Below are 14,503 nucleotides of genomic sequence, written 5' to 3'. Positions count from 1 at the left end.
AAGCAAGGGATAAGAACGTTGCCAGCCACTATGGCCATGGAAAATTTAAAACGAATGACTTGGTCACGGCCATAGATACAGTTAAAAAAAACTGAACGACTGGGTCGCGTCTCTGGCATGTAAACCGATCGACCAGCCGGCTTGGGTAGCAACCTTAGTCCCGACACAAATCTATCTTGTGGAAGGATGAAATAGCATGAATAAATTCAGCATCATTTTCTTTTAAATGAAAATATGTAAATAATTATTTTAATATGTTGGTAACTTGACTTCATCTCGTGGCTAACAACACCCGCGCCAATATATCCTCCAAACACTGGCTTCTCAGGTATTATCATCATTCTATTCATTAGGACCTCCAACCTAACCCAATCTGGATGTTAAGTGATTTGATGGACCCATCCAGCTTGATCAGCTGCTGTCACTTTACCTGCTTCCATCCTCTCTAATTGATTAACCTGTTTGGGATAGGGGGCCGTATTTTCACGGCCGGATAAAAAACGTACCTGATTTAATCTGGTTACTACTCCTGCCCAGAAACTACAATATGCATATAATTAGTAGATTTGGATAGAAAACACTCTAAAGTTTCTAAAACTGTTTGAATGGTGTCTCATATAACTCATATGGCAGGCCAAAACCTGAGAAGATTCCATACAGGAAGTGCCCTGTCTGACAATTTGTTTTCCTTCTGTTGCATCTCTATCAAAAATACAGCATCTGTGCTGTCACGTGACATTTTCTAAGGCTTCCATTGGCTCTCAGAAGGCGCCAGAAAGTGGAATGAGGTGTCTGCAGTCTCTGGGCGAAGAACAGCAGGAGATTGTGTTACTGGTCAGCCTGGGAACAGTGACACTGGAGATGCGCGTCCACGAGACTACTCCATTTTTTTTCTTTCAGCCTTTGAATGAATACAACGTCGCCCGGTTGGAATATTATCGCTATTTTACGAGAAAAATAGCATAAAAAATGTATTTTAAACAGCGTTTGACGTGCTTCGAAGTACGGTAATGGAATATTTTTAATTTTTTTGTCACGATATGCGCTCGCGCGTCACCCTTCGGATTGTGACCTGATCGCACGAATAAAACGGAGCTATTTCAATATAACTATGGATTATTTGGAACCAAAACAACATTTGTTGTTGAAGTAGAAGTCCTGGGAGTGCATTCTGACGAAGAACAGCAAAGGTAATCCAATTTTTCTAATATAAATTCTGAGTTTAGGTTGTCCCAAACTTGGTGGGTGTCAAATTAGCTAGCCTGTGATGGCCGAGCTATCTACTCAGAATATTGCAAAATGTGCTTTCGCCGAAAAGCTATTTTAAAATCTGACACCGCGATTGCATAAAGGAGTTCTGTATCTATAATTCTTAAAATAATTATGTATTTTGTGAACGTTTATCGTGAGTAATGTAGTAAATTCACTGGAAGTTTTCGGTGGGTATGCTAGTTCTGAACATCACATGCTAATGTAAAAAGCTGGTTTTTGATATAAATATGAACTTGATTGAACAAAACATGCATGTATTGTATAACATAATGTTCTAGGAGTGTCATCTGATGAAGATCATCAAAGGTTAGTGGTGCATTTAGCTGTGGTTTTTGTTTTTGTGACATATATGCTTGCTTTGAAAATGGCTGTGTGATTATTTTTGGCAGGGTACTCTCCTGACATAATCGAATGTTTTGCTTTCGCTGTAAAGCCTTTTTGAAATCGGACAATGTGGTTAGATTAACGAGAGTCTTGTCTTTAAAATGGTGTAAAATAGTCATATGTTTGAGAAATTGAAGTTGTAGCATTTTTAAGGTATTTGTATTTCGCGCCACGCTCTACCATTGGATATTGGTGTCCCTAAAAGGTTTTAATAAGGTCAAAATATATTTTTAGGCTCGATTCCATCAATACAAATCTTACTACCTTCTTCTCCATGAGCTGATTGATTGAACATTGTGATTATAGACAAAATACATGTATATTTATTTATAGTTGTTTCATAAATGCATTACTGACAGCAACATGTCAGACCTGTGTTGACACTAAGACTGATGTTGTTGCTCTGCTTTTTCTGAAAGCTTTTGGTATTGGTTGTTCTATTTTTCCTCGTGAGGTTGCCCCCAAAGGAGACATGCGTCTCTCGGTCAATGGACAGAGATGTCTGAAGTGCATGTCTGAGTGGTTCACAAGGGATTTGTATTTTTCATCCCTAAGGCTGGAAAGTGAGTTTTTCCTTTGAGAACACTATGAGTGGCAGAGAGTTTTCTATGATCTTATAAGTAGCCGGGGATCACACTCACAGACTGCACAAGTAGGCTACCGTACCAAAAATATATTTGCTCTGTCCAAACACTCATACAGCCCCCACCCGAAGAAAAATCTGTCTGTCTATCTGCATGATCTCGTAACCGCGTACATATAGAGAAACAGACGACCACACAGAGAAATGTGCAAACGTGCAGTAGAGACTTGCAGATAGCCTGAGGAGTGGGAAGCTGATCTGGGAACAAGAACACATGGTGACGGGGGTGGACAGTTAATTTGCGTCCTCTCCAGATTAGACGGTTCTTTTCCTTCTTATTTTTAGAGGCGGCTAAATATACAGCAGCCGGCTAGGTGTGGGGCATGTTTGTGTATGACTATGAGTCAGTCAGTTACTGTTCTTTCAGTGTCGTTATTAATGTATTGGATCTCAAGAACATCCTGTTATTGGGGTTTTCCATGTGATGAAATTTAATAGAATATAATGTATTCAAAAGTCTTAAAACGTAGTCTTTGGCTTCCTACAGACGACACGACACACATCCCTGCCCTATTCACTGCATATGAGGATAGCACTGATTAAGGTCAACAACACGGTCAACAACATGGATGATGAACACTATGTGTTGGGGTTATAGAAATCAAATCACCCAGTTAACTATGTCTCCCTCCATCCATCTCCACTTGGGCTCTCAGTACTGCTACTGGACCCGAGCGGTTTAGCTGCTGGGATACAAACACAGAAACAGGCAGCATCCCTCACCTTCACCACTCACATCCTCCTCTCCTGGGCACATAACATGGCAATGAGACAATGGTTATGTAAACCCAAATTCAGCGTCAGAGATACAGAGAGGGACAAGGAGTGGGGAGGGCAGCTATTATTATTGGAAAGACGATGTAATTAAGAGAAAGAGGGAGGGGATGAGAGAGAGAGAGAGAGAGAGCATCATTAGAATCCCTTGCATTAAATTGTTTGTACTTAAACGTGATAACAGATTTCGCAAACTCACACTATTTAAGCAATTTTGTTTTCAGGACAACAAACACTTCTATAACCAGAGTGAGGATGAGGAATTAAGGATGATGATTTACATAGAAATACAACCCAATCGCTATTGGAGATAAAGGCATTGTGGCCAACAGTTCAACAAGATTAACTTGATGCATAGCCAAAATAACATGCATCAATGCATGACAGTAATAATCCTTATGGACAGTAAATTGTCAACATACTGTATCCACTTAATTGAATGATCATATATCAATAATGCTGGTTTGTGATGAAGCAGGGTGTGTCATTAATATCTCATTAAAGTAATTTGGATGTTCATTTAAGCCTGTTTAACAGCGCAGGCTGTGGCACCAGCCCTAACAGGAGCCTTGGGCTAATTCTTGCTCTGCTATGTCAAACCACGTCACCGCCGCCCTTATATAAGATTCTAATTTCATCTTGGCCTGATTTGTCCTCTTGTCCTTTCCTTGCTCCCTTCTATCTCTCCCTCCATCTCTAAATGTGGTTAAACCCCCCTTTCAGATGTGAAGGTCACTTGAGCCCAATGGTAAAGAACTATCAAGGTCCTCTGTACAGTATAAGTAGCACCTGTAAAGCCAACAAAGGACTGCACAACCCCTCCAAAACAGACCTCGTATCGCGTTAAATATGATCCGCTATCGGTAGCCTTTCTTTCGTCTTCCACGTTGGTGTGGTTGTGTTCCTGAGGATAGCTAGCAATAGTGGATTATGTTAGGCTAAAGTAATACAAATTGTGCAATAATTTGGGACCTGTAGCCTATTTATGGAATGCAGACCATAGATAGCAGTTTAAACCTGGAGCCTGGCACATGGTTCATGGCGACTGGATCGTTGTCATCACAGTTCCATAATTAGTGAGGATTATTAGGGTAGAGTTATAGGACTACTGTTCAACCCGTTGTACACTTTTCTCACCTTTAAATATTTAATGGATCGAACAATTGAATATGGCAACTTTCAGGATTAATCAACCACTATTTATGATTCATCAACATATTTTGTGCGTAAAGGCTCTCCAAACATTTTTTTTTATTATTCATAAATTGTAGATATCTCTGTCATTTAGAAGAGGCAGAATGAGGGTTAGGAAGAAAAATAGGAGAGCTAAAACTCAGTTTCGAAGTATAGGTGAAGCGCATGTAACTCACTGGAGAATTACATAAACAGACATAATTAATGGACGTGCAGCATACGGTGCCTTCGGAAAGTATTCAGACCCCTTGACTTTTCCCCCATTCTGTTACATTACAGCCTTATTCAAAAATTAATCAAATAAAAATTGTTCATCAGCAATCTACACACAATACCCCATAATAACAAAGTGAAAACTGGTTTTGAATTTCTTAGCAAATTTATAAAAATTAAACAGAAATACCTTATTTGCATAAGTATTCAGACCCTTTGCTATGAGACTCGAAATTGAGCTCAGGTGCATCCTGTTTCCATTGATCAACCTTGATATGTTTCTATGACTTGATTGGAGTCCCCCTGTGGTAAATGTAATTGATTGGACATGATTTGGAAAGGAACACACGTCTATATAAGGTCCCACAGTTGACAGTGCATGTCAGAGCAAAAACCAAGCCATGAGGTCGAAGGAATTGTCAGTAGAGCTCCGAGACAGGATTGTGTCGAGGCACAGATCTGGGGAAGGGTACCAACATTTTTTTTGCAGCATTTAAGGTCCCCAAGAACACAGTGGCCTCTATCATTCTTAAATGGAAGAAGTCTGGAACCACCAAGACTCTTCCTAGAGCTGGCCGCCCGGTCAAACTGAGCAATCGGTGGAGAAGGGCCTTGGTCACTCTGACAGAGCTCTAGAGTTCCTCCGTGGAGATGGGAGAACTTTCTAGAAAGACCAGCATCTCTGCTGTGCTCCACCAAATCAGGCCTTTATGGCCAGACGCAAGCCACTCCTCAGTAAAAGGCATATGACAGCCCACTTGGAGTTTGCCAAAATCACAAAGACTTTCAGACCATGAGAAACAAGATTCTTTGGTCTGATGAAACCAAGATTGAACTCTTTGGCCTGAATGCCAAGCGACATGTCTGGAGGAAACCTGGCACCATCTCTACGGTGAAGCATAGTGTTGGCAGAATCATGTTGTGGGGATGTTTTTCATCGGCAGGGACTGGGGGACTAGTCAGGATAGAGGGAAAGATGAACGGAGCAAAGTACAGAGAGATCCTTGATGAAAACCTGCTCAGGACCTCGGACTGGGGCGAAGGTTCACCTTCCAACAGGACAATGACCCTAAGCACACAGCCATAACAACGCAGGAGTGGCTACAGGACAAGTCTCTGAATGGCTGGGCCACTCAAGGACAGAGCCTGGACTTGAACCCGATTGGAGAGACCTGAAAATAGCTTTGCAGCAACGCTCCCTATCCAACCTGACAGAGCTTGAGAATCTGCAGAGAAGAATGGAATAAACTACCCAAATACAGCTGTGCCATGCTTGTAGCGTCATACCCAAGAACACTCAAGGCTGTAATTGCTGCCAAAGGTGCTTCAACAAAGTACTGAGTAAAGGGTCTGAATACTTATGTAAATGTGATGTTTTTTTATTTGTTATTCATTTGCAAAAAAATCAAAAAGGCAAAATGTGGAAAAAGTCAAGGGGTTTGAATACTTACCGAATATACTATAAATACTTTTGTTTGAAATAGAGGTGAGTGTTTGTTGTATGATCACAAACATCTGAGATTCTGGGACACCACTTTATCCTCAGCTTCAGAGAGAACCTAAAAATGGTACACTGCTTTTGCCATAGTGACTATGTACCACTGTTATACAACTGGGCCATTTGCATTGGTAGCCTGAGCATAGTTATAAAGAAGGGCAAGGGTATGGACAACACATTCAGCCTAGTAGATAAAACAGTCCACTCGGCGGCTTTTCTGTTACATCATCACCTGAAGCCACTTTCCAAGAGACTGAAATATGACAGTTTATACTCGATCTAATCCCTCCATCTCTCTCTCTCTCTGCAATCTCACACAGGAATGTGGAGTACTGCCTGTTCGCCCCCCACCCCACCCTGATCCACCCAGCTTTTTACCCTGAAATTGGAGCGGTGTCCTCTGGGGCACATCAGCCAGTGGGTCAGACCTGCTCCACAAACGGTACAGAGGTTTAACATTTCATAACATGAGACTTCCCTAAAATCAGTCAACCTAACCAGAGAAACAGGAGACAAATAGCAGAAAGCATTGATAAACAGAGAAAATGGCATGTGTGTATAGGAGAAAGCTTCTGATTGTCAATTGTCCCCCATACATGCTATGTATTGAAGTAGAGCACATAGCATGAAAGACAAAGTTGAGCTGCTGTGTTTCCCAGAGAGAGGGCACTAGGCAGATAATGGTCTATGAACGCTGTGTACTCAGGAGAGCGAGAGAGAAGAGCTGTCTGAGTGTTAGGGATCCATTCCATGAGTGGATCACGTGTTTTCAGAAGCCTGTGACTCATACCATTCCTCCCAAGACTGGCTGATTCACTCTCCTCTCCTTTTTTCTTCAGACTGGTTAGGACCTGACCGTGGCTGGCAGAGACACGATCTCCCCTCATCTCTAGATGACCTCACATTGTAGTACCAGCCCCATCTGTCACCATCACATACACAGTCTCTATATTCCTCTCTGGATCATGTAGCTATGTACAGCATTTGTGACGCTCTGGAGCCGAGCCTTTGTGTCTCAGCAGCCCAATGGGATTATGATAAAGGTCCATCTGACATTTTAATAAACTGAAAGTGATACTCCTGTTATTTAGATGGGAATTCCAGCCTGAATTCTTAGATGTTATCGAAGAGAGCAGTCTGACCCTGTGGTCAGGTCTTTCCCCCTGACCAAGCAGGTGGTGGTGGGACTGCATCATGATGGACATTATGGAGCTGCAGTTCTCCAAACTAATCCTGGATTAAATCTTTCATAAATGTGCTGGCACTTTGAGGCATTCCCAGTCATCACTCACCCACACAACATGACCTTTCCCCTCCATCAAATAAATGTAAACTAAGAGCATTGCCAGCTTTCTATTATAAATCAGGGGTTACACTAGTTTTCCATGTAAAAACATGAAGAGCCATTACAACCAATTGGATTTGGTGTGTCAAAAGGGAGTACGTTTTACAGTAAATGTGTTGGAGTAAATTAGTAGATTTCATTGGTTCCAAAAAGACACAAGTGACATTTCAATCAATTAATTTTTTTAAACTTATGGGGGTTAAAGCCGAAATCAGCATAAGGTGAAACAGCACCACTGTTTGTCCCCTACGTCTTTATTCTTTTGTGGAAACAGAGGAGCGACTGGCAGCGCGGTGATTTTAAAAAAAGTATTGCAGTACATATTATGGTGTTCTATCGGAGTGCAATGATGTACGAGGGAAGTAAGTGTTTGTTGTTTGAAGTAACTTCTTTGTTGTTGTAATATACCAAACTGATGTGGCAGTTTCACCAACAATGGATTCCAGCAAGATGGCTGTTTTACTGTAGAAGCAGAAAACACTAGCAATACAAGTTGTTTTACTCTTGTAAAATGTCACTTACCGTTACACCCCTTAGGCACTCAACCCATTGCTGGCTGTTGTCTGGATTTAGTGAGATGAAGCCCGACATCACTGTATAACACAGTATTAGCACACAAAAGGGATAGAAATAGAGAGCAGAGCATTTGCCACAACCAAAAATTGTTTTATTTCTCCAACAAAATGTGGACAAGACAGATATAAGATAGGAGGTATCTGAACATAAAACAACAATATTAATTAATAATCAGATTAATAACATGGAATGTAGTCTATCTCCATTCACTTTCTTTTTTACATGTTTTAGTTTAAGAAACATGTCAAATAAATAGATTTACAGGTACTTGACTAAATAAAGGAAACACTTGTGTAAATGAGGGATACGAAGTATATTGAAAGCAGGTGCTTCCACACAGGTGTGCTTCCTGAGTTAATTAAGCAATTAACATCCCATCATGCTTAGGGTCATGTATGAAAATGCCCAGTTGCCCACAAGTTTGGTTACCATGGCTAGAAGAGATCTCAGTGACTTTGAAAGAGGGGTTGCAAAGGAGCACAGGGGGTTTATAGGGTGTGTGTGTGTGTATTTTAGTATAATTTTTTTATTTTCTGTGTGTGTCTCAGTCACCAGATTTCAACCCAACTGAACACTTTTATAGGAGATTCCGGAGCAGCACATGAGACAGCGTTTTACACCACCATCAATAAAAAAACAAATTATGGAATTTATTGTGGAAGAATGGTGTCGCATCCCTCCAATAGAGTAGAATCTATGCCAAGGCGCATTGAAGCTGTTCTGGCTCGTGGTGGCCCATAAAGACACTTTATGTTGGTGTTTCCTTGATTTGGGCAGTTACCTGTAAAAGGCATCTGTATGTAATCTAATAGCTATCTGAATATACCGCAGTCTCTCCTTTGAATCCAAAGGGAACGGGATGGCAAAATAAACTGGTATAGTAGAAAAATGGAAGATGTTTTCCCTTAGCAACTTTAATTTTACACAGGTACAGCAGTTTCTCTCTTTTGCTTTCTCAAATCTGCCCCATCAGTAGCACACATCAACATCAGTGCATGTGTTTGTGTGTATATAAGGCAGCAGGAACTGTTGGAATCCGTGCTTGCGGTCATTGACTTCCTTATACTGGGTAAAATAACCAAGTTGTAAAAGAGTAAGCAGATAAGGGTGACAACTCACTGAGTTAACTAAACTGAAGATCGCAAATGTCTCTTTAAACATGAACCATCAGGGCCCTTTTCATCCCCCACGGACACAAAAAACAACACCCAAAAGAAGCACCAAGAACAGAAACAAGGACCTTGTGGAAAACAGGCTACAGCAATGTTCAGCATGCCCCTAAGGCCAGCCTCTGTAGTCCAGTGTGATGTTTCTTCCATGAGTACAAAAGAGAGAAGGGAGACTGTTTTAGTCTGTACTGTGGTCCTCCAGCTTGGAGATGATGGCAATGAGGTTCTGCAGACCAAAGATGTAGCCACTGTCCTGGCCCTCGTGCACCACACTGTCCTCCACAAAGTCGGGGCAGGTGGTGTGGGCAAAGTCAATCATCCTCACGTCTACTGCCGGGTCAGGGCCTGTATCAGATCGGGCTGCCAGGCACCCACCGCCAGCGCTACCACTACTACTGCGGGGAAACCCAAATGCACCTGCCTCTTCATCTTCATCCTCTTCCACTTCCTCCTCAGACAGACCGTCCTCGGGGGCCCTGTGTGCGTGTGTGCAGGGCGGCTCGCCGTCATAGATGATCAGTAGGGAGGAGGAATAGAAGCGGTAGGACTCACAGCTCTCCAGGGCTGCCTGCATCTCCCTGAGCCTCCGCAGCACCGGGGAGAGCAGCTCACGCCGCAGACGCCGCCCGTCATGGAAGAACTGGAACAAGGCTTCCTTAAAGCCCGACAGGGTCAGTTTACGCCCAATGTATTTATCCATGAACATGAGCTGACCCGAGTCTGACTGGTATACCTGAGACAGAGGTAGGAGAAGGAGGGGTTCAGAAATTCATTTTTCTTCTGAACTAAAACTAAGCAAATGCCTCCCCAATAGATCATGTCAGGCTCTTCAATACTGCCCCATCCCCATCAATAACACACAAGTTAACATTGTGCCCACCTGCATGCCACAGAGGCGTACTCCGATGGAGGCAGAGGTGCTTTGCTGGCACTTGCGGATTTGCATGACCTTCTTCTCCTCAGACACATTGTCACCGTGCTGCCGCGTGCCCATCTTCAGGTCCAGCACACACGGAGCCGCGTGGCGCCACGTCAGGTTCTCCAGCAGGATGAATCCTGGGAAGGGGTCCTGAGTCAAGGAGCCTTTGGCCACAGGAGAATCACATGTTCTAATGGACCTGGTTGGAGACAACTCTCCACTAATGTAGTAGGAAGACCTGACTCCCTCTCAGCGGACACTAATTCATCAGATGGACCCGACACAAATCCATCTTTTGCTTTTCCTCACATCAATCTACTTTACTTACAAACACAAAGATGTCACAAGTACATTATATGTAAGATTGTGAGGCTACATTGGGCACAAAATTCTGCAGAGTGAAGAAATAGGCAGTAGCACACAGTAATAAGATCAGGTACAGTACATGGAAAACCCCTGCAGGTAGGGGCTGGATGGCCTGATGTTTAGAGTAGTTGTGGTAATGAAAGGATACTGTACTGGTTGCGGTGCTTGGCGTTCTCCTTCATCCTCTGCAGGTGTTTCTGTTGGAGTTGGAGTCTCCAGGGGTTGTGTTGGATGGCGTTGCTGCCTTCTAGAGGCACCTCCTCCTGCTGCAGCCACTCCAGCTCCTCCTCCTCATGCTTATGACTGGGGGAGAGAGGGGAGTCAGGAGGGGTGGAGAGCAGGGAGGGAGTCTCCCTATTGTACCATTAAGTTTACGTTCTAGAACCTTTGATACAATGTGTCTCAACATAGGTGTCAGGTAATGTTATATGGAAGGTACATGACAAAGATCGGCATATTATAAGTGTATGTATGCTTGGTCAGATTGCATCAACTTCGACTGTCCTGTCGCTTACCTACCCTTTACCCTTCCCCTTGTGCTCTGCCCCTCCTGGCCTGGCGATCAGGGCTCTGTTCCATAACCATCTGGCTCTAACTAACCCCAGCCTGGCCACACCATCATCTACTCACATCAGATGGGTCCTGCCTGCTTGTATTTCAGAGTGCTTTCTGTGTTAGTGTGTGTCTGTCAGTTATGTGTTAGTGATTGCGTGTGTTCACCATAACAATCACCAACTCTGGTGCCCTGCATGTCTCTTCATCAGTGTCACAGTAAGTCTCCGTAACAGCGTTTCAATCTGTCTCGTCTCACCTCTTGTCCTTGTCTTCGTGTGGGTCCAGCAGACTCCGGGCAGACAGCTGCTTGTTGCCCCAGTGCAGCATCTTGCTATATGGCTCGCTGTTGACCGACAGATCTATATTCTCCAGGTGCCCAACCCCAGAGTCACTGTGCAGGGGGTACGCTATGAGACACAGGTTGCCCTCCTCATCCTCTTCAAAACCCACAGATACCACACCTGAGAGAGAGAGAGAGAGAGAGAGAGGGGAAAGGAAGAAGACAAACTCGTAAGATATCAACCTCATAGAAACAGCAATGGTTCTTTTGACTGTCTCTGGATGAAACACTATTTAAATTTCTCAGCAGCATACAAGGAACTGCGAATTATTTGGAGTCTTACCCCCAACTATTTTTGCTCTTCAGCATTTATTTTTATTTTTTTACTTACAGAGCCTCTGCCCTGGCTTCTCTCAACCTGATCAAAGGATCTGGACAAACAACTTTATAACAAACAGAGATACAGATCTCCCAACTCCACAGAGACACAGAGAGAGAGGCAGAGGGTGATATGGGGCATGGAGACAACAAATAGAGGCTGTGACATTATGGAAATCTTGTATATATTTGTGTATATGATGTTGTGTAAACACACACACAGTATTATATTATCACTCATGCAGAAAAGGAAAGTCACTGAAACAGAAACCACACAAGGCTCAAGCAGATGCAGTTAAAAATCGGATTTATTTGAAGTGATTTGAGCTGGTTTCTCCAACCATTATAGCAGTAATATTATTACACAGTAAATAAATCAAACATCTTAAAACACACTGTCACCAACACCAGAGTACCAAAAACCACAAATCATGTAAACCTATGCATATTGCCTTACACCAAGTTGTACAGTGAGAGAACAGCACAGCAGCATACATAGTCTCTGTAGATGGACCAGACGGATGAACTCAAAGCCTATTTCAATCTCTCAGTCACTCTGACGTCATTCTGCCCATCCCGCATGTACAACATTCTAACCCCCCTCCCTCATTAGACATCCCCCACCCGGCCCCATCCAAAACCCCCCCAACCAGCCACCCAATCTCTCTGTGGGGATGATTCCCCTCTGGGGGTGGGATGCATAGAACACAACAGCTGCAAATTGACATGGAAGGGTACAGCAGCGCAAAGGGAAAACAGTTGAAGATGAAAAAGTGAGATAAAGTCTAGGATTCATTGGCTCCTATAAGATCAGAACACATTTTGTGGTGTGAGTATATGAGATCCAAAGCAACTGAGTATCAAGCTACAGCCTTGTTTTAGAATATTTAAAAGGAGGTAGAAAGCCCCCGGTTTACACACACAGGTTCACCTTTCACTTGTCTGTCAGGTACTAAAGACAAACAGCTGCAGTGACCCGTAGTGTTAGATAACCCACTGTTAAAGGGCTAAACAGCGGAGGGGAAACGCAGCACTGGTGGTGAACAGTGAGAGTTAACAAGATATGGTGGACGTTAGGACCCTGCCTTCTGAACCTCAAGACTTAGATACTGATGTCATTGTATGATGGATTTAACCCTCTCCTTGCTGAATTATTTCTGAAAATGTTAAAAAGCATTTCTCTCTGTGTGCACACACACACACACACACACACACACACTAAACCGGTCTTCATGCGTACTATACTGCATTCTACCTGCTCTGCATGCTCTCTGGGCAGAGAAACACAGCTCCTACCTGTCTGTGACTTACCTCCAATGCTTCTACACACAGGACAGCACACCCTGGTGGTGCTCCACTGCTACAGCGCCCTCCTGTGGCCAGATCCAACAGCACCGCCTACCGCACAGCATCCTGGCTGGCTGCAAAGTCCTAACCTGGGCCTTAGAGAATTGACAGAACCCACCTGATCCATCTGTGAAGGGACACCGTTCGACTCCCTAAAAACACCCTACACCATAAAACCATGCACTAACATGGACCGTGAACAAGGAAAAGTGCAGAGAAAAAAATGCATGCACCTGCAATAATAAGCTAACCTATTTTCCAATCGCATTCCATACCAATCAGGAAATAGCGAGAGGGGGAATGGGATATGGTCAAAAGAGACAGACTGCCCAGTCACACACAGTAGATGGCAGTGGAAGTGTGGTAAAGGTTAGGGGGTACAGTCTTACCTCGGTACTGGGGGGTGAACTTCCTCATGGCGCTGGGTAAGCTCTTGTAGAACTGGTGCTCTTGGGGGATGAGGGGCTTGCAGATGGTCTGCTCTCCAAAACGCAGCACGCAGCAGTGGCCCCCCACCTGGTGCATGAAGGGCTCAAGCGGGACTCCTTTCTCCAGATAGTGTTGTAGCTGATGCTGCGTTTGCTGCTGCTTGGCCTGCATGGTCTGAGCCTCCACGGCCGGACTCATTCTCCACTGACCCTGATCCGGAGCACAGTGACGCCACGCACATTAGCCTCCCTCCTCAGGGACACCGCGCAGCAGGGCTGTCGGACGACCACCCACGCAGACTCTCTGTTGATGTTTATTTTGATCCCTCCTTTCCTGATCTCTCCTCTGTGCAGGAGGGATTCTGCAAGACGAAAACAAAGAGTGACTGGAAGGAGGAAGAGAAAGAGAAAGAGAAAAATCACCTCAGCGTTGGTCAATCTTAAATCCCGTTTTTCCTCCTGGCCTTAGAAAGTAGGCAGAGAGGTGTAGGAACAGAAAGTCCTTTGTGTCCTGAGGTTGAAAATGAAGGTCTGTTCTGCAGAGTGTGGTCTGAGTGAGACACAGCCTGACTGAAAGTCTCGCCTGCTGCCCACTGAAATCCTTCTGACACTGACAGCCTGCGCTCACTCGGACTGGTAAAAAACTCACAAGCACAAAAACAGACCCGCCCACTCAGCCCACTTCCACCAATCACAAGCAAGTTGTTGGGTGGTACCCATTGAGGGAAGAGAACAAGCAAACAAAGAGGGATGGAAGGGGATTGGGGGAGGGGAGAGAGAAAAAAGGAAAGAAGCAGAGAGAGGGGGAGGGATGAAGGCAGAGCTGAACTCCGCTGTATGACAGAAGCCTTTTAACAACCTCACTCAACAAGCTGCATTTTCTCATTCAGACCAACGGCTGAGAGGGTGAGACTGGTGGTCAAATAATGCCGACCCAGTGCCCACATACAGTCTAGCACCACATACAGCCATTTGACATTGCAAAGACAGTCAAACATGTCACAAACACACTGGTAAACACAGTAACAAATGGTTTGCATTATGACAAATAACATTGAGAGCCACATAATGTTGATTATAGAACAAACAGCAGTCTGGTACAAATAATGGTGTCAGTTAAGGTAAGGGTAGTCTCAAGGGCAACATAAAACATAATAAAACA

The 14,503-nt window shown here is 43.9% G+C and overlaps 1 protein-coding gene and 1 long non-coding RNA gene across 2 annotated transcripts; one reads left to right on the top strand and one right to left on the bottom strand.

Moving 5' to 3' along the window:
- The first annotated feature begins 5,765 nt into the window (after window positions 1-5,765).
- LOC115207625 (uncharacterized) lies at window positions 5,766-7,892 on the top strand. Its single transcript, XR_003881030.1, has 3 exons — window positions 5,766-5,801; window positions 6,299-6,420; window positions 6,818-7,892. It is a non-coding gene; the product is annotated as an uncharacterized LOC115207625 (long non-coding RNA).
- A 528-nt stretch (window positions 7,893-8,420) lies between these two features.
- LOC115207624 (inositol hexakisphosphate kinase 2) lies at window positions 8,421-13,979 on the bottom strand. The gene is made up of 5 exons (XM_029774902.1): window positions 13,303-13,979; window positions 11,165-11,369; window positions 10,502-10,656; window positions 9,949-10,124; window positions 8,421-9,801 (listed from the first exon to the last, which is right to left on the bottom strand). The coding sequence occupies exons 1-5, from the start codon at window positions 13,538-13,540 to the stop codon at window positions 9,247-9,249; spliced, it is 1,329 nt and encodes a 442-aa protein (XP_029630762.1). The 5' UTR covers window positions 13,541-13,979; the 3' UTR covers window positions 8,421-9,246.
- Between the last annotated feature and the right edge of the window lie 524 nt (window positions 13,980-14,503).

The sequence above is a fragment of the Salmo trutta genome, chromosome 14, assembly GCF_901001165.1.
Source record: "Salmo trutta chromosome 14, fSalTru1.1, whole genome shotgun sequence".
Classification (NCBI taxonomy): domain Eukaryota; kingdom Metazoa; phylum Chordata; class Actinopteri; order Salmoniformes; family Salmonidae; genus Salmo; species Salmo trutta.
This window is presented reverse-complemented; position numbering and strand designations above follow the sequence as displayed.